This window comes from Salmo salar, chromosome ssa13 (assembly GCF_905237065.1).
Source record: "Salmo salar chromosome ssa13, Ssal_v3.1, whole genome shotgun sequence".
Taxonomy (NCBI): Eukaryota; Metazoa; Chordata; class Actinopteri; order Salmoniformes; family Salmonidae; genus Salmo; species Salmo salar.
The window spans coordinates 88,950,150-88,975,653 of NC_059454.1; the positions used below are offsets into that span (position 1 = coordinate 88,950,150).

Here is a 25,504-nt window from a genome sequence, read left to right on the forward strand (position 1 = left end):
CTATTTGGTAAAACTACTGTAGCTGGTAAAACTACTGTTTTTCAGTTTGCTTTAGTGGTTGTGTTATAGCTGTGTGATGCTGCATGCAAAAGGGCTCTGACGTTCATTTGATTGAGGATGTTGACCATCGACCATACAGTTTTACCACAGACACACACACAGACACACACACACACACACACACACACACACACACACACACACACACACACACACACACACACACACACACACACACACACACACGTCCAGATTTTTCTTTCTTTCTCTGCTCTCCCTCGGCACATTGCTTCTTCTAAAAATGTTACGGCAAAAACTTTATTAGCCCACAGTAGCTCCAGCATGATTCTCAGGAAAATGCTGGTTCACCCACAACCATTCCACTTCCCCTGGTTTATTAGAACAAGAGGTTTACCACAAATACACAGACGCACGCACACAAACACACACAAACACACATTAAAATGACAGAAATGCTTACATAGGCAAACATGAACTTGCATAAACGTACATCCTAATGTGTTTGAGCCAATCAGTTATGTTGTAACAAGGTAGGGGTGGTATAAAGAAGAGTCCTATTTGGTGAAAGACCAAGTCCATATTAAGGCAAGAACAGCTCAAATAAGCAAAGAGAAATGACAGTCCATCATTACTTTAAGACATGAAGGTCAGTCAATACGCAACTTTGAACATTTCTTCAAGTGCAGTCGCAAAAACCACCAAGTACTATGATGAAACTGGCTCTCATAAGGACCGCCACAGGAAAGGAAGACCCAGAGTTACCTCTGCTGCACATGATACGTTCATTAGAGTTAACTGCACCTCAGATTGCAGCCCAAATAAATGCTTCACAGAGTTCAAGTAACAGGAACATCTCAACATCAACTTTTCAGAGGAGACTGCGTGAATCAGGCCTTCATGGTCACATTGCTGAAAAGAAACCAATACTAAAGGACACCAATAAGATGAAAGACTTGCTTGGGCCAAGAAACACGAGCAATGATATTTTTGGTTCCAACCACTTGTGAGATGCAGAGTGGTGAACGGATGATCTCCACATGTGTGGTTCCCACCATGAAGCATGGAGGAGGAGGTGTGATGGTGTGGGGGTGCTTTGCTGGTGACACTGTCAGTGATTTATTTAAAATTCTAGGCACACTTAACCAGCGAGGCTATCACATCATTCTGCAGCGATACGCCATCCCATCTGGTTTGCGCTTAATGGGACTATCATTTGTTTTTCAACAGGACAATGAACCAACACACCTCCAGGCTGTGTAAGGGCTATTTAAACAAGAAGGAGAGTGATGGAGTGCTGCATCAGATGACCTGGCCTCCACAATCACTCAACCTCAACCGAATTGAGATTGTTTGGGATGAGTTGGACTGCAGAGTGAAGGAAAAGCAGCCAACAAGTGCTCAGCATATGTGGGAACTCCTTCAAGACTGTTGGAAAAGCATTCCAGGTGAAGCTGGTTGAGAGAATGCTGAGCGTGTGCAAAGCTGTCATCAAGGCAAAGGGTGGCTACTTTGAAGAACCTAAAATATAAAATATATTTGTTTAACACTTTTTTGGTTACTACAGGATTCCATGTGTGTTATTTCATAGTTTTCATGTCTTCACTATTAATCTACAATGTAGAAAATAGTAAAAATAAAGAAAAACCCTTGAATGAGTAGGTGTGTCCAAACTTTTGACTGGTACTGTAGGTGATCGTTTTGAACACAGTTTCTTCATTCATCCACCCTTCTGTTAGAGAGAGATCATCATAAAACACATACACAGATTTAAATAAAAACAACTCTATAGAGTTTGAGGTTAGAACTGCATCACTGTCTAACCTCTAATCCTAAACCTAAGCCATGCTATGGATTGGTCCACTTCACTTGTGCAAACTCTCTCACCTCTCCTCTCTCCACGAGAGCCAAACATGACTTAACTCGTCTCTCTCCACAATAAGAACATTATAATTATAAGGTGCATGACAATGATGCATACATCTTAGTTGCAACACATAATTCACCTTAAATCCCCTGTCATTTGATAAATGTTCACTGGATAGGACGCAGCTTCCAGGAGGAAAGTCATAACTGTGAAATGCAATAAATCTTGTAAAAGGATCAGTGTGATCTGTCTCAGTGTCTCAATGTTCGTGTGGATGTTCATCACAGGAATGTGCTTTCATCATTGTATCTCTATTTGTAAAACCAAGCATTTTTGGTCTATGAGAAGCACTATAGAACTGGAAATGCATTTTCAAGGAGATACTCTATCTATGCAACAGAGAGACAATGCTCCTAGTATACTGCTCCATTGAGACAGAGGGTACCAGTGGGTAGTATGACTAAGGTGAAGCTGGAGATTTACAGTGTGTTAGGTGGTGAATTCTCCTCAACAACATTCCACAGAGAACCATGTCTCCCATGGCAACCAACAGCTGAGAAAACTAGTCCAAATGGGCTGGGAAGGCTTCAGAGCACAAGGACACTGCTGACTGAAAACTACTGTAGCTACTGTAAGAGACAGACTATCTGTGAATCTCGGGGGGGGGGGGCACAGGACGTACTGGGCTCCGGAGGCGCACCGGAGGTCTGGAGCTTAGAGCTGGCACACCCTGTCCTGGCTGAATGGTGATTTGCGCCAAGCAAGGGCGGAGCGCCGACACAGGACGAATTGGGCTGTGCTGGTGAAAGGGGGGTACAGTGCGTAGAGCAGGCGCAGGATAACCTGGACTGAAGAGATGCACTGGAGACCAGATACGCTGAACCGGCGCACTTCTACCTGGCTGACGGCCAACTCTCGCACGGCAACGGTGAGGAGCTTGCACCGAGCGCACCGGGCTGTGAGTGCGCACTGGCGACACAGTGCACACCACCGCATAACAAGGTGCTTGCTCGGTCACTCGCTCCCCACGGTAAGCACAGGGAGTTGGCTCAGGTCTTTAAACCGCCCCAGCCAATCTGCCCGTGTGCCCCCCCCCCCCCCCCAAAATTGTTTTGGGTGCTGCCTCTCGTGCTTCCTTCGTTGGGCTAGCTCCTCGTAATGTCGCCGCTCCTCCCTTGCTGTCTCCACCTGCTTCCATGGCAGGGTCTTGTCCCCTGCCATTACATCCTCCCATGTCCAGGACGTCCTCCATGCCATGCTTTCCCTGGCCCAGGATCCCTGCTCCTCCTGGGCACACTGCTTGGTCCTTTTATGGTGGGTGATTCTGTCACGGCTGTTATAAGGATTGGACCAAAATGCAGCGTCGTCGTTGTTCCACATATTTATTTAAACGTGAAACTGAAATGCACTAACAAAACACTGAAGGGAAAAACAACAAACCGTGGAACATACACACTCACAAAATATAATCACCCACAAACAACATGCAGAAACACCGTACTAAATATAACCTCCAATTAGAGGTAACGAGGACCAGCTGCCTCCAATTGAAGGTCAACCCCCAAAAAAACCTAGAAATAGACAAACTAGAACTACAACATAGAAAGAGAAAACATAGAACAAACACAAAAACACCCCCTGTCACGCCCTGACCACTCTACCATAGAAAATAACAACTTATATTGGTCAGGACGTGACACTCACAGATAACCTGTCCTGCATTGCAGGGACTGAGTGAACAGAGAACGGCTATCAATCACACCTTGGTTATCAGGGTTGATAAAGAGAGATAACAATGACTTAAATTACTCAGTTATAGTATATTTGCAAAACTACACACACACTTCTGTTGGAAAAACCTCAGCCCATGTAATCACTTTAAGTATTAAGCTTGAGATCTGGTCAGACCCCTCGGATAACGAGTCAAGGATAACATTACTGTAACACTACTGTAAGAAATAGATGTATATGAGAGTGAACTCTCAGCAGTGAGGTCCTGAGTGCTGTTTTTCCTAATATTACAATAAGTGATAGCAGTTATTGACTGATACCACACTAGCAGGTCCGTGCTGACATTGTGACGTGATTCAGGTGTGAGTCAGAGATGAACTCCGGATCAGGAACCAGGTGAGATGGATTAGTGTCAGCTCAATCTTCACCATATAATCACCGGAGCATATTTACAGAAATCCCCTCTATTGTCTTCTTAGATGAGTAATGCTTGGAGCTGATTACTGTCTTGGTGGTGGTCTGGGAGTTGTCATGAGATGGCAAGGTGCCAACTACATTCACATCCAGAACTGATCAGTCATTGTTTGAAAAGGTCGATTGAATGAGAAGGTGTCCTCAATACACTTATCTGGTAAAATAATGGTAAAATAAAAGTGTTGAGGTATTGAAGGGTAACTTATGTCCTCTCTTGACCATATTTTGGATTTACTTTCAGTGTTTTCCTACTGGCACACAGTAACAGCCAGAAGAAGATAAAGACTAATGGTACGGTGCAGAAGACTGACTCTAGGCTGGCTTTCATTGAGGTCTGTATCCTGGTCAGCTATTGGAGCTCTCAGCCATTTCTAAGTCATGGAATTTCTGCAAGCTTTCAGAGGATATTGCCCAAGAACAACAGCTCATGAAAAAATGTATAATTGAATGTTGTGGGGGAAATTGCCCACATAATACGATATTGTGTTGTGCTAGTCATATGGCATGCACTCAATCTTCACCATTCTGCTCAGTTTGGTCAGGTCATTTCCATGCTACTCGCTGGATGCATTCCTGAAAAATGTGTCAATTCTTCCTTTGTCTTTGTGACAGTATGCATCTAATGACCCAAGATAAATATTAAGGGAAATAGAGGAACTTGGCTCCTATTTTTGGATCAACATACTCCTACAGTACACTTTAGTTTATCCACTGAGTTAGCTCAGTATTTCCTGGAAATACAGACCACCTCTCAGAAGTATTGTCAGAAGACAAAACATAAAGGAATCCAATAATGGCACATTACAATACTATAGCATTATAACCATTACAATTAGAACTGCCACAACTATTACGAAATAATGCAGTGAAAATAATCACAGTTTATTAACTGGATATGACTATATTTTGGACTTGGACTTAAATGCCAGTGCTCATTTGGCGTACCAGTACTGCTAATAGTTAGGTGCAGGACCTCCACAATACTTGAAAGCTAATATTCTATATGAGAAACAGGCGCTCAAGCAGTAGAACATTTGAGGTGCTGGTACTCAGCTCCGGTGAGCTTTTGCCCATATCAAGCACTGTATTTTAGAAGGAAAGAATCCTCTGGCTTCTCTCAAATAAAATATAATTCAATACTATACACTGAGGCTTGAATTGGAAAAATTAGATTGCTGTCAGGCATGCCTTGTTCTGTTGAAACCTCAGCAGGATGACTTTACTGCTGTGTATTTTAGGAGAGACAGGATATCAAGTTTCAGGTGTTGATATCTTTCTCACAGCAAGACGTCCTCCAACATTGTATGTTCCCAGTGATGTGAGATTGCACTGAGATGTCTGATATGAAGGCTTATGTTTTATATTTCACTTTCCCTCTTTCTATCGCCTTTTTCTGTGGACTTCAGGCTTAGTTACTGTATGCCTGTTACTCTTTTGCAGGTTCATTTTCTACCTGTTTTAAGCAAATGTTGGAGGGAAGCAGGGTAGAATCTGGGGAATGATCTCTGCTATGCCAACAACATGTTAGACTGTGAGAGAGTGAGGGGGTTTCTTATAGTGTAATCAACTATTTGTGTTTTTGTCTGCAGATACAGACACCCAGGATAAGGCCAGTGAAAATGCTGCCCCCACCCCCTCGTCTGAACATGAGGATGACAACTCTCTGGGCTATACAGGTACTGCAAGGATATCTGTGTCTCTGTCTTTGTGTCTCTAATATGGTCATACATTTGTCAGGAGGTGAAAAAGTGCAGCTCATTTTCCACCTCATTTTGTGGGCAGAGTGCACATAGCCTGACTTCTCTTGAGAGCCAGGTTTGCCTTTGGCAGCCTTTCTCAATAGCAAGGCTATGAACACTGAGTCTGTACATAGTCAAAGATTTCCTTAATTTTGGGTCAGTCACAGTAGTCCAGTATTCTGCCACTGTGTACTTTCTGTTTAGTGCCAAATAGCATTCTAGTTTGCTCTGTTTTTTTGTAAATTGTTTCCAATGTATCAAGTAATTATATTTTTGTTTTTTCATGATTTGGTAGGGTTTAATTGTGTTGCTGTCCTGGGGCTCTGTGGGGTCTGTTTGTGTTTTTGAACAGAGCCCCAGGACCAGCTTGCTTAGGGGGCTCTTCTCCAGGTAAATGTCTCTGTAGGTGATGGTTTTGTTATGGAAGGTTTGAGAATCGCTTCCTTTTAGGTGGATGTAGAATAACGGCTCTTTTCTGGATTTTGATTATTAGCGGGTATTGGCCTAATTCTGCTCTGCATGTGTTATTTGGTGTTTTACATTGTACATGGAGGATATTTTTGCAGAATTCTGTCTGCAGAGTTTCAATTTGGTGTTCGTCCCATTCAGTGAATTCTTGGTTGTTGAGCGGACCCCAGACCTCACAACCTTAAAGGGCAATGGGTTATATAACTGATTCAAGTATTTTTAGCCAAATCCTAATTGGTATGTCGAATTTTATGTTCCTTTTGATGGCATAGAAGGCCCTTCTTGCCTTGTCTCTCAGATTGTTCACAGCTTTGTGGAAGTTAACTGAAGCGCTGATGTTTAGGCCGAGGTATGTATCATTTTTTTGTGTGCTCTAGGGCAATGGTCTCTAGATGGAATTTGTATTTGTGGTCCTGTCAACTGGACCTTTTTTGGAACACCATTATTTTTGTCTTACTGAGATTTACTGTTTCTCTCTCTCTCACTCTCACTCTCACTCTCTTAATTATTTTTATTTTTTAAATTCACCTTTAGTTAACCAGGTAGGCCAGTTGAGAACAAGTTCTCATTTACAACTGCGACCTGGCCAAGATAGAGCAAAGCAGTGCGACACAAACAACAACACAGAGTTAAACATGGGAAAAACAAACGTACAGTCAATAACAAATAGAAAAATCTATATACAGTGTGTGCAAATGTAGTAAGATTAGTGAGGTAAGGCAATAAATATGCCATAGCGGCGAAATAATTACAATTTAGTAATTAAACACTGGAGTGATAGATGTGCAGAAGATGAATGTGCAAGTAGAGATACTGGGATGCAAAGGAGGAAAAAACAACAACATGGGGATGAGGTAGTTGGGTGGGCTATTTACAGATGGGCTATGTACAGGTACAATGATTGGTAAGCTGCTCAGATAGCTGATGCTTAAAGTTAGTGAGGGAGATATAAGTCTCCAGCTTCAGTGATTTTTGCAATTCGTTCCAGTCATTGGCAGCAGAGAACTGGAAGGAAAGGCGGCCAAAGGAGGAGTTGGCTTTGGGGGTGACCAGTGAAATATACCTGCTGGAGCGCGTACCACGGGTGGGTGCTGCTATGGTGACCAGTGAGCTTAGATAAGGCAGGGCTTTACCTAGCAAAGACTTATAGATGACCTGGAGCCAGTGGGTTTGGCGACGAATATGAAGCGAGGGCCAGCCAACGAGAGCATACAGGTCGCAGTGGTGGGTAGTAAATACTTCTTTGGTGACAAAACAGAGGTGGATCAGAGGTGGATCAGAGAACCACCAGCAGCAAGAGCGACATCATTGATATATACAGAGAAAAGAGTCGGCCTGAGAATTGAACCTTGTGGCACCCCCATAGACACTGCCAGAGGTCCGGACAACAGGCCCTCCGATTTAACACACTGAACTCTATCTGAGAAGTAGTTGGTGAACCAGGTGAGGCAGTCATTTGAGAAGCCAAGGCTATTGAGTCTGCCGATAAGAATGCGGTGATTGACAGAGTGGAAAGCCTTGGCAAGGTCGATGAAGACGGCTGCACAGTACTGTCTTTGACTTTAGAAAGACAGGGTCGGACAGATATAGGTCTGTAACAGTTTGGGTCTAGAGTGTCACCCCCTTTGAAGAGGAGGATGACCGCGGTAGCATCCCAATCTTTAGGGGATCTCAGTCTATACGAGAGGTTGAACAGGCTAGTAATAGGGGTTGCAACAATTGCGGCGGATAATTTTAGAAAGAGAGGGTCCAGATTGTCTAGCCCAGCTGATATATAGGGGTACAGATTTTGCAGCTCTTTCAGAGCATCAGCTGTCTGGATTTGGGTGAAGGAGAAATGAGGGAGGCTTGGGCAAGTTGCTGTGGGGGGTGCAGAGCTGTTGACCCGGGTAGGGGTAGCCAGGTGGAAAGTATGGCCAGCCGTAGAAAAATGCTTATTGAAATTCTCAATTATCGTAGATTTATTGGTGGTGACTGTGTTTTCTAGCCTCAGTGCAGTGGGCAGCTGGGAGGAGGTGCTCTTTTTCTCCATGGACTTTACAGTGTCCCAGAACTTTTTGGAGTTTGTGCTACAGGATGCAAATTTCTGTTTGAAAAAACTAGCCTTTGGTTTCTTAACTGCCTGTTTATATTGGTTCCTAACTTCCCTTAAAAGTTGCATCTCGTGGGGGCTATTCGATGCTAATGCAGTACGCCACAGGATGTTTTTGTGCTGGTCAAGGGCAGTCAGGTCTGGAGTGAACCAAGGCCTATATCTGTTCTTTGATCAACATTTTTTGAATGGGGAATGCTTATTTATTTAAGATATTCTCTATCATTCTATCAGTCTCTCTCTTTCTTCCTTTCTCTCTGTCTCAATCTCTTTCTTTCTCCAATAATGCAATTTTAGTGTTGAATGTTACTAAAATAACTCTAAAATACAAAACATTTAATCTTTAAATAAATTACTATATTATAGCTGCAATATGGAACTTTTTGGGTGATCAGACCAAATTGACACAAACATTTAGTTATAGATCTGTCATTCTCATTGAAAGCAAGTCTAAAAAGTGGTAGATCTGTTCTATGTGTGCTATTTCTGTCACGTCCTGACCAGTAAAGGGGTTATTTGTTCTTATAGTTTGGTCAGGACTTGGCAGGGGGTATTTGTTTTATGTGGTTCAGGGTGTGTTTGAGTATGTTCAGGTAGAGGGGTATTTGATTTATTAGTCCGTGATTTTTTGGTTAGTTCTATGTTAGTTCTATGTCTGTGCTAGGGTATTGTATTTCTATGTTTTAGGTATGGGGATTGGGGCCTTCAATTGGAGGCAGCTGTCTATCGTTGCCTCTGATTGAAGGTCCTATATTTAGGAGTGTGTTTGTTTTGGGGTTTGTGGGAGATTGTTTCTTGTATTGCCTACAAGACTGTTTTGTTGTTAGTTTATCGTTTTTCGTGTTTGTTTTGGATAAATAAAAATGAGCATTCACGTACCCGCTGCGCCTTGGTCCATCTATTACGACGACCGTGACAGAATCTCCCACCAACCACGGACCAAGCAGCGGAGGAAGGAGCAACAGGTGGACTATTGGGAGTCGTGGACCTGGGAGGAGATTAAAGCCGGAGAGGGCCCATGGAGGAAGGTGAAAGAGGACCGGGAATGTTACAGGGGTTCACGGTTGGAGTCCAAACCTGAGAGGCAGGCCCAAGATTTTTTTGGGGGGGGCACACGGGTAGTTTCGCTGGGCAAGGATTAAGCCCCAAGCCAAATCCCCATGCTTTTTTGAGGCAACCTATGACTGGACAGGTCCCGTGCTTCGGGGTAATGCGTACTGTGGCGAGGCCAAGTATTTTCATGCCGGTGTGCGCAGTGCCAGCGCCCCGCATTTGCCAGGGGGAAGTGGTAATCCAGCCAGTAAGGGTGGAGCCAGTGCTGTGCTCAAGACCGCCAGTGCATCTTCACGGTCCAGTGTATCCTATTCCCGCTCTTCGCACTAGCCGTGAGGTGCGTGTCTCCAGTCTGGCACATCCCAAGCCAGCACCACGCACCAGGCTTCCAGTGCATCAGCCCAGTCCAGTATGTCCTGTTCCCACTCCTTGCACTAGCCCTGAGGTGCGTGACCTTAGTCTGGCGTCTCCTAAGCCAGCACCACGCACTAGGCTTCCAGTGCGTCAGTCCAGTCCAGTACGTCCTGTTCCCGCTCCTCGCACTAGCCTTGGGGTGCGTGTCCCTAGTCTGATACCTCCAGTACCAGCCCCACGCACTAGGCTTCCAGTGCATCAGCCCAGTCCTGTTCCTGCTCCCCGCACTAGCCCTGAGGTGCGTATCCCCAGTCTGGTACCTCCAGTACCAGCCCCACGTCCTGACCAGTAAAGGGGTTATTAGTTCTTATAGTTTGGTCAGGACGGGACAGGGGGTATTTGTTTTGTGGTTCAGGGTGTGTTTGAGTATGTTCAGGTAGAGGGGTATTTGATTTATTAGTCCATGATTTTTTTGGTTAGTTCTTAGTTCTATGTTAGTTCTATGTCTGTGCTAGGGTATTGTATTTCTATGTTTTAGGTATGGGGATTGGGGCCTTCAATTGGAGGCAGCTGTCTATCGTTGCCTCTGATTGAAGGTCCTATATTTAGGAGTGTTTGTTTTGGGGTTTGTGGGAGATTGTTTCTTGTATTGCTGTGTGTTGCCTACAAGACTGTTTTGTCATCAGTTTATCGATTTTCGTGTTTGTTTTGGATAAATAAAAATGAGCATTCACGTACCCGCTGCGCCTTGGTCCATCTATTACGACGACGTGACAATTTCTATGCTTCCCATTCTTAAGGTTCATTTTTGCTTCTTTTACTTTCACTTTTGTACACCATCTTCAAACAGTTGAAAATACAATATTTTTGGTTGTGGAACATATATTTCACAGCGGTTCTCTAGACAATGACTGCTTGTTTTGTCACTTAAGCTGAAATTACGTGGACTATTACAATTTAAGCAACCAGGAAATGGCGAAGCGATTTCTGCATATCACCTCTTCAATAAATACCTCTAAATACTCTTACCCATTTTATATATATATATATATATATATATATATATACACTACCAGTCAAGTTTTAGAACACCTACTCATTCAAGGGATTATCTTTTTTTTACTATTTTCTTCAATATAGAACAATAGTGAAGACATCAGAACTATGAAATAAAACATATAGAATCATGTAGTAACCAAAAAAGTGTTAAACAAATCAAAATATATTTTAGATTTGAGATTCTTCAAATAGCCACCCTTTGCCTTGATGACAGCTTTGAACACTCTTGGCATTCTCTCAACTAGCTTCATGAGGTAGTCACCTGGAATGCATTTCAATTAACAGGTGTGCCTTGTTAAGTTAATTTGTGGAATTTCTTTCCTTCTTAATGCGTTTGAGCCAATCAGTTGTGTTGTGACAAGGTAGGGGTGGTATACAGAAGAGAGCCCTATTTGTTATAATACCAAGTCCATATTATGGCTCAAATAAGCAAAAAGAAACAACAGTCCATTACTTTAAGACATGAAAGTCAGTCAATATGGAACATTTCAAGATCTTTGAAAGTTTCTTCAAGTGCAATCGCAAAAACCATCAAGCTCTATGGTAGTGGAAACCAAACACATATGGAGACCATCCGTCCACCTACTCTGCGTCTCACAAAGACCCAGAATTACCTCTGCCACAGAGAACCACCGTGTCTTTGTGATGCAGAGTAGGTGAACGGATGGTCTCCGTATGCATGGTTTCCACCATGAAGTATGGAGGAGGTGTGATGGTGTTGGGGTGGTTTGCTGGTGACACTGTCTGTGATTTATTTAGAATTCAAGGCACACTTAACCAGAATCGCTACCCCAGCAATACGCCATCCCATCTGGTTTGCGCTTAGTCAAATCAAATGAAACTTTATTTGTCACATGTGCCGAATACAAGTGTAGACTTTACCGTGAAATGCTTACTTACAAGCCCTTAAAGTAACACAATAAGAACAACAAAGACGAGGCTATATACAGAGGGCACCGGTACCGATCAGTGTGCGAGGCTACAGGTTGGTTGGGGTAATTTGTACATGTAGGTAGGGGTGAAGTGACTATAAACAGCGAGTAGCAGCAGTGTACAAAAGGGAGGCGGGGGGGGGGTCAATGTAAATTGTCCGGTGATGATTGTATTAATTGTTCAGCAGTCTTATGGCTTGGAGCTAGAAGCTGTTGAGGAGCCTTTTGGTCCTAGACCAAAAGGTACCGCTCCGGTACCGCTTGCCGTGCGGTTGCAGAGAAAACAGTCTATAACTTGGGTGACTGGAGTCTGACAATTTTATGAGCTTTCCTCTGACACCGCCTATTGTATATGTCCTGGATGGCAGGGAGCTTGGCCCCAGTGATATACTGGGCCGTTCGTACTACCCTCTGTAGCGCCTAACGTCAGATGAAGAGCAGTTGCCATACCAGGCAGTGATGCAACTGGTCAGGATGCTCTCGTTGATGCAGCTGTGGAAGCTTTTGAGGATCTGGGGACCCATGCCAAATCTTTTCAGTCTCCTGAGGGGGGGAAAGGTTTTGTTGTGCTCTCTTCCTCGACTGTCTTGGTATGTTTTGACCATGATAGTTCGTTGGTGATGTGGACACTAAGGAACTTGAAACTCATGACCCGCTCCACTACAGCCCCGTCGGTGTTAATGGGGGCCTGTTCGGCCCGCCTTTTCCTGTAGTCCACGATCAGCTCCTTTGTCTTGCTCACATTGAGGGAGAGGTTGTTGTCCTGCCACCACACTGCCAGTTCTCCGACCTCCTCCCTATAGGCCGTCTCATTGTTGTCTGTGATCAGGCCTATCACTTTTGTGTCGTCAGCAAACTTAATGATGGTGTTGGAGTCGTGTTTGGCCACGCAGTCATGGGTGAACAGGGAATACAGGAGGGGACTAAGTACACACCCCTGAGAGGCCCAAGTTTTAAGGATCAGCGTGGCAGATGTGTTGTTGCCTACTCTTACCACCTGGGGGCGACCCGTCAGAAAGTCCAGGATCTAGTTGCAGAGGGAGGTGTTAAGTCCCAGAGTCCTTAGCTTAGTGATGAGCTTCGTGTGCACTATGATGTTGAACGCTGAGCTGTAGTCAATGAACAGAATTCTCACATAGGTGTTCCTTTTGTCTAGGTGAGAAAGGGCAGTGTGGAGTGCGATTGAGATTGCGTCATCTGTGGATCTGTTGGGGCGATATGTGAATTGGAGTGGGTCTAGGGTATCCGGGAGGATGCTGTTGATGTGAGCCATGACCGTCCTTTCAAAGCACTTCATGGCTACCGATGTGAGTGCTTCAGTGTAGCATGCCTCGAAGCGAGCATAAAAGGTATTTAGCTAGTTTTGTAGGCTCGCGTCACTGGGAAGCTAGCATATGGATTTCCCTTTGTAGTCCGTAATAGTTTTCAAGCCCTGCCACATCCGATGAGCATCAGAGCTGGTGTAGTAGGATTCAATCTTAATCCTGTATTGATGCTTTGCTTATTTGATGGTTCGTCTGAGGGCATAGCGGGATTTCTTATTAGCATCCGGATTAGTCTCCCGCTCCTTGAAGGTGGCAGCTCTAGCCTTTAGCTCGATGTTGCCTGTAATCCATGGCTTCTGGTTGGGATATGTACGTACAGTCACTGTGGGGATGACGTTGTTGATGCACTTATTGATGAAGCCGATGACTGAGGTGGTGTACTCCTCAATGCCATTGGATGAATCCCGGAACATATTCGAGTCTATGCAAGCAAAAGAGTCCTGTAGTGTAGCAGCCGCATCATCTGACCACTTCCGTATTGAGCAAGTCACTGGTACTGCCTGCTTTAGTTTTTGCTTGTAAGCAGGAATCAGGAGGATAGAATTATGGTCACATTTGCCAAATGGAGGGTGGGGGAGAGCTTTGTATGCATCTCTGTGTGTGGAGTAAAGGTGGTCTAGGATTTTTTTTCTCTGGTTGCACATGTGACATGCTGGTAAAAATTGGGTCAAACTGATTTAAGTTTGCCTGCATTAAAGTCCCCGGCCACTAGGAGCACCACTTCTGGGTGAGTATTTTGTTCTTTGCTTATGGCCTTATAGAGTTGGTTGAGAGCGGTCTTAGTGCCAGCTTCGTTCTGTGGTGGTAAATAGACTGCTTTGAATAATATAGATGAGCACACTCTTGGTAGATAGTGTGGTCTACGTCTTATCATAAGGTTCTCTACCTCAGGCGAGCAATACCTCGAGACTTCTTTAATATTAGACATCGCGCACCAGCAGTTATTGACAAATAGACACACACGCCCACCCCTCATCTTACCAGAGGTAGCTTCTCTGTTCTGCCGGTGCATGGAAAATCCCGCTAGCTCTATATTGTCCATATTGTCGTTCAGCCACATCTCGGTGAAACATAAGATGTGACAGTTTTTGATGTCCCCTTGGTAGGATAATCTTAATCGTAGGTCATCAAGGAGATTGATGGAGTGCTGCATCAGTTGACCTGAACCCAATTGAGATGGTTTGGGATGAGTTGGACCGCAGAGTGATCAAGTGCTCAGCATATGTGGGAACTCCTTCATAATTGTTGGAAAAGCATTCCTCATGAAGCTGGTTGAGAGAATGCCAAGAGTGTGCAAAGCTGTCATCAAGGCAAAGGGTGGCTACTTTGAAGAATCTAAAATCTAAAATAGATTTAGATTTGTTTAACACTTTTTTGGTTACTACATTATTCCATGTGTGTTATTTCATAGTTTTGATGTCTTCACTATTATCTTCACTATTATTCTACAATGTAGAAAGTAGTAAAAATAAAGAAAAACCCTTGAATGAGTAGTTGTGTCCAAACTTTTGACTGGTACTCTCTATATAGTGTATCTTCTGTTAGCAATTTTAAAAAGTACATTCTTTACATTCAGGTCAGAAATGTACTGAAGACCAACAGAGTCAGTATATGATTTTAGAAACTCTAGTCTGGATAAATCGACATTGGGTATACTGTATGATGAGCTCAATGTTTACAATTCAGAAAGCAAATTAGTATGTATAAGTATAGTTTAAAGTTTAGTATAATAAACAGGGGGTAGCATACCACCCAATGCGACAGATACCATTATTGTCATAAAATTGCATAGAAAATCGTTACCCAAATCACAATGGAGCTTGTTAAAAATGTTAGTTTATGACCCAAACGTTCAAAGTTATCAAGGGTCAGCACAAACCACATTCCTGTGTAACTAGGATCTAAATGATTACAGGAAACTGTCTTTTCTATCAATCTGTGGAAACTAGCCCAAAGGGGCCACTGGCCAATAGGAAATTAAACTAATGTGCTTTAATATCTCCAAGAATTATTTAAATTCAAAGCCATGACTGGGACCCAAACAGTCCCAGGTAGCAGATTGTGTTCCAGCAGGCAGGGACTATAATATCACTGGATGCCAGTTCATTATTGGCCACGGACCTCGAGTGCTCCTTCCAAAGGCAACATAATTCAATCTTCTCTCCCTTTCCTTTAATATATTATTGTAAAGGTTCACTGTCATGGGAGGTACCGTCATAGAGCAAATAAGCAAATTGATTAAGAGTTTCTCTCCTTTCCCCAAGCCTTCTCTCCTGCGGCCTTAGACAGTTAAAAACTGCACTTTCAGGCTGCACGGAAGAGATTGGAATTTGATAAAGATCACAGCTTGAATACGGGTCATGACCATATTTCACAGCCTTGTTCATGATTCTAACACAACTATCGTGACACTGCAGCCTTTTATGTTCATAGATAATTTATTTACTCCTTATTTTGCCAGGTAAGTTCACTGAGAATTCATTCTCATTTAAAACAACGATGTGGAGAAAGTTACAAAACATAGTAAAAATACATAGTTAACCTACAAAATATACAGTATAAGCAAGCAAAAAACACAAAAACTATAAATATAAAATAAAACAATCAAGCTACACCAGCTCTGTCAGGAGGAATGGGCTGAAATTCACTCAACTTATTGTGGAAAGCTTGTGGAAGGTTACCCAAAACGTTTGACCCAAGTTAAACAATTTAAAGGCAATGCTACCAAATACTAATTTAGTGTATGTAAACTTCTGACCCACTGGGAATGTGATGAAAGAAATAAAAGCTGAAATAAATCATTCTCTACTATTATTCTGAAATTTCACATTCTTAAAATAGTGGTGATCCTAACTGACCTAAGACAGGGAATTGTTACTAGGATTAAATGTCAGGAATTGTGAAAAACTGAGTTTAATTGTATTTGGCTAAGGTGTATGTAAACTTCCAACTTCAACTGTGTATTGAAAGCAGGTGCTTCCACACAGCTGTGGTTCCTGAGATAATGAAGCAATTAGTGTAATGTATAAGAATGCTAGGCAGGTCATTCTTTTTGGCTGCTATGGCTATGCCCCCATAGGATGACAATGTCTCCATCCACAAGGCACGAGTGGTCACTGAATGGTTTGATGAGCACGAAAACAATGTAAGCCATATGCCATGGCCGTCTCAGTCACCAGATCTAAACCCAATTGAAATCTTATGGGACATTCTGGAGTGGCATCCGACAAACACCAAATTATAGAATTTCTCATGGTAGAATGGTGTCCCATCCTTCCAATAGTTCCAGACACTTGTAGAATCTATGCCAAGGTGCATTGAAGCTGTTCTGGCGGCTTGTGGTGGTCCAACGCTCTATTAAGAAACTGTATGTTGATGTTTCCTTTATTTTGACAGTTACCTGTATATATAGTATACCTATATTATAATGTTTGATTTGCTTAATTGAAAAAACTGAATTGCATCATATGGCACTCCTCTCAAGAAGGGCTGAGTGCTCTAGTCGTCCTTGTACCTACTAAGTCAACAGCACAAGAGAGATAGAGAGAGAGAGTGAATTATGGTTGTACCTGCCTGGCCAACACGCATCACGATTGATAGGAACATCACAGCGGCACTCAGTTTGTCAATTTGCAGAGAAGAGAAACGTAGAGAGAGGGAAAGGATGAGAAAAGCAGCATGGTTTGTGCATCAGTAGTCCCAGATGTGCTGTAGGATAGAGAATATGAAGGCTCTTTGTCATATTTCACATTCTCATTGCGTGTATGACCCTGAGCGACTGGAGTTCTGCGCTCTGCGTTGAATGGGGCTGATGAATGGGAGAGAGCGGGAGAGAGGGAGAGAAAAATGGGAGAGTTGGTGGATGGGAAAAAGGGAAGACGGAGAAATCAAAAGGGAGGGGGGTGATAAAGAAATGATTTGAATATGAGAAATATGAAAGAGGGAAAAAGAAGATGCTGATAGTGTTGGTGACAGACACTCAGTAATGGAGTTTAAACAAACTGGAATGTAAATTGACTAGTTAACACCACCAACAAACACCACCCATTACAGCTATCAGTGATTATGCCCCCTGTGTACATGAGCGTTACCAATGTAATATTGTACAGTTTAATGTTGGCGTAATGTACAGTACAGTCCAACCCCAATGAAACCAACATGATAAGTACATTAGCTTCATTGACTTATTGTCTGACTCCTAATGCCCTCCATTTCTTTTGTGAATGAGGAGCTTGTTTCCATGGTGTCCTTGTGATTATGATGAGTATAGGAAAAGGAATTGGCTGTGATTTTAGAGGAGAAATGCAAACCTCTGGGCTTCTTATTTACAGAAAGCTGACAGCAATACATGCGTGATATAGGGGGGATTCCAGATGTTCTTGTCAGAAACACATAGCTAGCAGCACCTGCAGGTGGTTCTGTATGTCTCAAGGCACAAGGTGAGACCCACATGCAGATACAGGAGGCAGATGGTTTGAGTCTTACAATGTGTATTAATCCAAAGGGGTAGGAAAGAGAATGGTCGTGGACAGGCAAAAAGGTCAAAACCAGATCAGAGTCCAGGAGGTACAGAGTGGCAGACAGGCTTGTGGTCAAGGCAGGCAGAATGGTCATGCAGGTGGGTACAAAGTCCAGAAACAGGCAAGGGTCAAAACTGGGAGGACTAGAAAAAGGAGACTGCATAAAGCAGGAGAACGGGAAAAACGCTGGTTGACTTGGAAACATACAATATGAACTGGCGCAGAGAGACAGTAAACACAGGGATAAATACATTGGGGAAAATAAGCGACACCTGAAGGGGGTGGAGACAATTACAAGGACAGGTGAAACAGATCAGGGCATGACAGTATGTTAGTGGTAGCTACACAAAGAAAAAGCTGTCGAAAGGAGGGAGTGGTATGTGGGAAATTCCATGGCAAAAGAATTACGCTGTGACTCTGACTTTAAAATGTTTACCAAAAACCATTGATTTCAAAGGTTAACAAACCATAGAACTCTATTGCCTTATGACTCATCCTGAATTTAATTCCGTTGCTCTATCGATCGCCATATACATTCAGTCTGAATCTGCCACCCTAGAAGTCATTTGTGTGACTTAAAAATGATTGGCGTGTTACAAAATAAATTAATCAGCGATTTGATGGTCTCCAACAAATCTGACCAGTTGATAACATCATCAAGTAGGCTGGCTCTGGCCCCAGCCCATCAGTTCTGGGACCAATCAGAACAGTCAGAATGTGTTTGCGTTCTAGAAATTGTAGGGGAAGGAGGCAAATCCAGACTCATCGTGGAGAATAAAAATCTGTTTGGCCGGAGTGGTGTAGATGGGTAGGCAGGTAAAGAATTCTATCCACAAGGACTACTTTGAACAATTTCCACTGAAATTTTTACAAAAACACATTTACAGAAAGAACTATGCAGATACAAAGTTTGGTAACAGAATAAAACTGAGGGAGATGTTAGCGTAATTCAGTTTGTAAACTTTGCGTCTTCACAATTTTTAGAGTACATTTTTTATATATTTTTATTTACTATGTAAATTGTTCAAAGTAGTCATTTTCCAGAGTTTATGGTTTGTTTAAACTTTTTTAAACGTTTTTTTTTGTTTGGCATACATTTTAAAGTGAAAAATCTGAGTCTCTTACGTTACTGTGGAATTGGCTAATGTGATAAATACAATGTAAAGGTCCACTAGGAGAGCTGACTGCACATGCTTGTGGCTTCCAACATAACAGCAGGTGCAGCACACATTTCAGAAGCATGGTTCTTCTTCTGTGTGAAAACACAGTGTAACGTCTGCTTCCAACTCACACCATCAAACACGTAGATCCCCTGAACGTAGCTCACTTTCCAGCCCACTTTCCAGCTCACACTCTCAAACACCTAGATCCCCTGAATGCAGCTCACTCTCCAGATCTCAATCACCTGAATTCTAATCACCTGTTCACACACCTGTATGTCGTTATCACACACTATTTAGTTCAGTTCTTTGCACCCCGTCACTGTGAGGTATTGTTTGTTTTGTGACATGTCTTTCTGAGCTCTGGGGGGTTTTTTTTTCTTTTTCTGCAATTTTCTCCTCCTGTGTATGATAGTTTTTGCCTATTCCCTCCCTGTACTTTTTGCCTGTTCCCTCCCTGTACTTAAGCCTATCGGATTTCCTGTTATGTAGCGATTGCCTGATCTCCCGGACTATGTTACTAGCCTTTTCCCTGACTGTACTGTTGCCCTTTGCAATAAACACCTGTTGCGCCCTGCGCCTCTATCCAGCTCTCTGTCTCCCATTGTGTTCATTACACACAGATAAATCTGTTTTGTCTGAGATACTTGTCACGGCAAAGGTGACCCCATAGACATGTTTATGTGAAAGAGAAAAAAAACATCAATCACTTATAATTCATTAATTATACAGAATTAACTAGGCAATTATGTAATTGTACACTAATTATCAAACACTAACTATGCAGTGTTTGTTGCTGTTTGTATCTATGGAGATAGCACGTAATGTTATTTGTTCCTTCATTAATATCAGTGACAGTTTTAGTTTGTGTTTGATTTCAGTCTTGTTTGGTCTGGCTCTGAACCAATTTACAGCTGGAGCTTCGGGTAGCAAAACAATCATTTTCAATATTTGGCATTGTGTGATGCCTCTGGCTGATGTCTCCTTTGTTTATGACTGTCGAACCGATATAATATTTGAGTTTCTCTATGTGTTCACTTGTACCATCTGTTGCTGTGCTTACATTAGTCTTGGAGATGCATTGGATGGCCTGGCGGACCTGTGAAATGTACCGTAGAAATCATAAACTCTGCACTCTGAAATGTGTGTAGCACCTGCTGTCCGCATGTGCGGTCAGCTCTCCTAGTGGACCTCTACATCGTATTAATCACATTAGCCATGCTGTGCAGCGTTTGTTTAGGCAGCTGGCCTGGCGCTACAGTCCCAGTGCTCCCTGGGAGATTCTGGGTGTTTGTGTAGGCGACCTGTTGATTCTTCTGCACTGCGATGTGTTTGGAGGGAGGCCTCCTCTCCTCCACACCACATCCTCTGTGATCAGTAAGCACACTTTATCCTCTGTTCATAAAGGGGATTTGATGACCAACTCACATAATGTCATTTCATTTATTGACACTGATCCTATTGTGTTTTAAAAGGAGAAAGTTGACCCAGAAATCCTCTGTGAAGTAGTGTAGGTTTTGAATGATTCCCACCTGTGCAAGACTGCACAATACTACCTTACCCCCTTCAAATAATGACCCCATCCCTCCTTTATCCCTGAGGGAGACAGAGGGTAACAAGGGGGAAGGGTATCCAGAGTGATAGGCATTCATCTTCTACTGGACCAAGCAGTTGTCACTGATGTTATTTGAGAGGGAGAGAGTGAAGAGAGAGAGTGGTCTGTGTGAAAGAGAGGAAAACTCAATGTTTGTAAAGGAATGCGCTGATGGTTAGCCTGTGAGTGCCCATATTTTACTGCTGGTCTGTGCTGCTGTGTGTTGTACTGGTTCCAGAACTGGGCCCGCTCGTGCAAGCATTCAGCTGGGCCACCAGTGGCACACTCAGAGCAATTAGGGGTTGAAGGCAGAACAGAATCTGTTGGAAGGGAACAAAGGCTTTCTCCCACTGCACGAGAAATGCTGAGAGAGAGAGAGAGAGCGAGAGCGAGAGAGAGAGAGCGAGAGAGAGAGAGAGAGAGAGAGAGAGAATAATTGCTTGGACCTTGCAGGACATGCCAACAGTCAGTCATAAACATTATACGTGTCTCCTTAGTCAAGTACTTTTGCAGAACCAAAGCTTTTATACTTCTGAGGAATTGTAGGCTAGAAATGAAGATAGTCTGGCATCTCCCTCAGCCACGAAAAAATGTCATATGAGTTACCATGTAGGGAGGCAGGACTTCAACTTTGCATTTGATGCATTAGCTAACCATTGATTGTTAGGTTTTTTCTCGAAAGGGCATGAAAGAGAATGTCCTCTTGTGCTGAATTCCTGCAAGTCAGCCAGCAGAGGGTGGGCTTGCGCTGGTCATGTAGCAAGCCAGAAAGAAAGGTTGGGATTCCACTTCGTTCGGTTCTGACAATAAACCCATGAAGCCCTCAGGAAAGATATGTATCGTTATTGACACTTATCAATAGTAAAAAAATATATCTTAATTAGTTTTATTTATTAAATATTTTCTCAGCTTGCCACATTTTTATCACATGAAAGCCTGAAGCTTGTATTCATATAAAATGAGCTTTTAGTGTAGCCTATTCCTAGATCCCCAAAATACTCCAATGCATTTGAAGTAGCCTACATTCAAATTCATGCAATGGACTTGAAAATAGAATGGTCATTCTGTCTGATGTGCCATTCGCATAGTGAGACAAAGAGGTCCCTGGGTCGATTTGCAAATCTTCTTATAGATTTAATTAATGATTTAGAGAAGTGCAACACTGCTCCTGGCTAATCTCTTTAGAAGTGAATTTTAATTGGCTTATTAAGATACTATTTTGTGCCCAAGCGAGCCAATCGAGGATTTAAAGGGCACATAAATGCAGGCACCTAGGCGTGTGTGAGACCTTGGTTCACACGGTCGTTTTGAATACATCTATGTCTCCCAGTGGGGTAAACGATGTCGTGCAGCCCCTTTGACTTTACATTGAATAGAAGGATGTAAGGGAACAGCACCCTGTCTTTCAAACAATCCCGTTCACTTTATTAAACCCACACAGGGGACGTAATTAACTGTTGTTTCACTTTTCTTCTGCTGTTGTTAGGGTAGAGAACAAATGTGGAAAACATTTTTTTTCATCACTTTTTGTTCAGCAGGTAGACGAATTAGATTTTTTTTTATCAATTTGGTTAGACACATTTAGCATAGTTAGATAATCATTCAAAACACACTTAATTGAAATTAAATTTACTCAAAGTAGCCTAATTAAGCAGGATGCGAGTAGCTTTGGCTGGCAGCAATCATAATTGAGTAAAATAACGTTCGTGTTAGATTTAGATTCACTTTTGGAGTAAACTAACATAGGCCTAACATAATAGGTAGCCTAATAAACTCAATGTAGGTTTCCCGTGTTAAAATATCCTCTATGGAAAACCCCGTCGTGGAGTGGGAAGAGTGGCGCATACAGTACCAACATACAACCCTCACTGAGCGCAAGAAGCACGAAGTCGGGTGAGCCCTGGCAGTTTAGAGAAACAACCTCAAACAGGCTACTGAAATCAGAAAAGTTACTAAACTGAAGTTGAACGCTTGGATTTCGGACTCTGCCATATCACTCATACGAAAGAAAACTATGCCAAAGTGAAAATAATATTTGATCACAGATGAATTCTGCTAAAACTTCAGCGTTTAGTCTTGGATTTACGAAGCTCACTCGGATCCGAGAAGATCCCAGTTATGTGAACGATCTCGTAGGCAACCAGCATAATGTGACCGGGAGGTTTGATATGAGCTATCAATAAATTATTGTATTTGTGTAGAGAAATACCAATCGTCCCGCACGGAGTTATTCGGTGACTGGCTCTCACCATAGGCTACCCCAGCGCAGCGGACAGGCACAGAGAAGAGAGAGCAAGACAGCGTGGTAGGCTATTTCAACAGAAGAAGGAAACATAACATCTATGAAAACAGAACAGAACATCTATGAAAAGACTCATTATTTAGATTGAATACAATTCGTTTCCGTCTTCTGCTGCTTTGGAATGATGCCTGCGCGTTTTGTGGGTATTTACTTTCTACTCGGATTTATTCACATTTGTTCAGGTAAAGACAACACTATTTCACCTTAGTTGACCTGGGTTTTGACTTTATATTTTAATAGTGATGTTCCTGTAATATTATAGCGTATTTTTTTTGTGCGCTTGCGTTCATGAGTGTGTGCTTGTGTGTGGGAGTGAGAGATGGCATGGGTGGGGTAAGTTGATGAGTATAGACTGACTTGGCTATACACTTTAATATCATGCTTTGGTATCTGTTTCATCCTTTGACATTGTGTGCAAGCCTGGCCATGTGGCATAAACTGGTCCTTGACCCAGGCAGCCTGTCTGATTTATTGCCTGACTGCTGACAGGAAGTGCTCTTATTGCCCTAGCTGTTTAAAAAGGTGTACTTATGAATCACTGCCATTCACATCAGCAGAGATCCAGATATTAAGAATGAGACCATGTCCTCATTATATTGTTTTAGTGCCCTGACTCTGTGCTTTCTGCTGGGTAATCACCTGTCAGGGTGCCAGTTTTGCCACTATCTGTGTTATCCTTAGAGTCAATGTGATAAATATTGTGTTGTGTGTGTCTCTCTCTCTCTCTCTGTGTGTGTGTGTGTGTGTGTGTGTGTGTGTGTGTGTGTGTGTGTGTGTGTGTGTGTGTGTGTGTGTGTGTGTGTGTGTGTTCCCATCTTCTGAAAGCACCTGAAACCCTACCTTTTCAAAGAGTATCTTAAATAATCCCTCTCCTCACCTCGACCCCCCCCAAAAAAGACTAGCAACTTTCCTGAACGAACACTTGCACTTGAACCCCCCCCCCCCAACACGCACACCCTCCTAGCTCTGACTTTGCAGATACCTACTTTATTGAGGAAAAGTGTACTTACTATGCCTGTGATATGTGGTTGTCCCACCTAGCTATCTTAAGATGAATGCACTAACTGGAAGTGGCTCTGGATAAGAACGTCTGCTAAATGACTAAAATGTAAAGTGTGACAGAGAAATAGTTGTCATAAGGCTATGATCATAATCTTCAGGAGTAAATCATGAGGGGAATGTGAAAAAAAGTGCTGACCAACTGGTCAAAGGGGCTGACCAACCGGTCAAAGGGGCTGACCAACCGGTCAAAGGGGCTGACCAACCGGTCAAAAGGGCTGACCAACCGGTCAAAGGGGCTGACCAACCGGTCAAAGGGGCTGACCAACCGGTCAAAGGGGCTGACCAACCGGTCAAAGGGGCTGACCAACTGGTCAAAAGGGCTGGTCAAAAGGGCTGACCAACTGGTCAAAAGGGCTGACCAACCAGTCAACACACACTCTCTGGTCACAGAGATCAGTAGAAAGAGGCCCAGGTCAGTGGAGAGATGCCTAATGATGTCCCATTAACAGCACAGCTAGTTTGAACAGGTGAGGCTTTTGTACAGACTGGTTTTCCCACATTGATATGACTTATCATCTGCTAACACTGTTAGGGATTTCTGACATATATACACACTCTCAATACACAAACCCCTTGCCTCTTCTGTTTGTTTGTGAATGAAAAAACTGTACTTAGCTATATGAACAAGGAAACATACGTACTCGGGGGCCAGTACTGAAAAAAAAAAAAAACTTTTTTAAATTGATGAAATTAATTGAAATGTATGCATTCACTACTGTAAGTCGCTCTGGATAAGAGCGTCTGCTAAATGACTAAAATGTAAATATAATGGAGTTATGAAGACATATGGTGTTTGAGAAACACTGATATGAGTATGTTAGATAACAGCCCATTATCAGCTATATGTGTCATAGCAGGATTGTGTTGAGGAAGTGCTAATGACAAAGGGAAATCCACTAATCAATGCCCCTTTTCAAGCCGGGCTGGTGTGAGTGTGAGTGTGTGTGTGTGTGTTTGTGTGTGTGTGTGTGTGCATGGCCTCCTTAGCATCCCAGATTACAGGGACGCTGGAGGTAATAGGCCCATGATAGCCCAGAGGCCTGCTGTGCTGCATACCATCCCTTCAAAGTGGTCCCTTGTTTACCAAACAGATTGTACTCAGGTGTTTCACTCCATAGCTCTGCCCACCCTACTTGGACAGGTATTTGAAGTATGCTACATTGTCTTGTCTCTCGCACCCCACAGCACAATAACAGACAAGAGAACCGATGACCATTAAGTACAACACAATAGACCTGTGCAGCTGTTGTGCCCAGAGGGCTTCTCAGACACCATACAGTAGCTTTGTGTAGCTGCCTTGCCTATAGGACAACCCTGCTATCACACTCCCATTCCTCTTCTTAATGCAACATCTGGTATTGTAATTAAGTAATCCATAATACTGTAAATGATGCCCATTAAAAGCAGGTTCCTACAGGAAAGGATTTGTTCCCCAATAAATCCTGATTATGCATCCCTGGAGTGACAACATGATGCTAAGCTGCCTTACCCCCAGTCCCACCCCTCCCTCCTCCTTTCTCCTCCCTCCTCCTTCCTCCCTCCCATGTTTTTAACAGCCAACATTCTCCTTAATGAATGCTCTGTAAACACTCAGCCTTAAAATAGGAATCTTTCCCAAGAGAAACACATACAGTACCAGTCAAACGTTTGGACACACCTACTCATTCAAGGGTTTTTCTTTATTTTTACTATTTTGTACTTTGTAGAGTAATAGTGAAGACATCAAAACTATGAAATAAAACATATGGAATCAT

General features: G+C 42.9%; 1 protein-coding gene across 6 annotated transcripts in view; it reads left to right on the forward strand.

Annotated features, from left to right (window-relative positions):
• Positions 1 to 25,504, forward strand: part of LOC106568094 (roundabout homolog 1) — a 262,979-nt gene that overhangs the window by 76,870 nt on the left and 160,605 nt on the right. For 5 of the 6 annotated variants that reach the window (XM_014138120.2, XM_014138123.2, XM_045692352.1 and 2 more), the window contains exon 3: positions 5,680 to 5,766. In XM_014138120.2, coding sequence (XP_013993595.1) covers positions 5,680 to 5,766 — 87 coding nt within the window. Of the gene's footprint in view, positions 1 to 5,679; positions 5,767 to 22,207; positions 22,871 to 25,504 lie in introns of those variants that run through there. The other variant, XM_014138124.2, reaches the window with a different exon arrangement.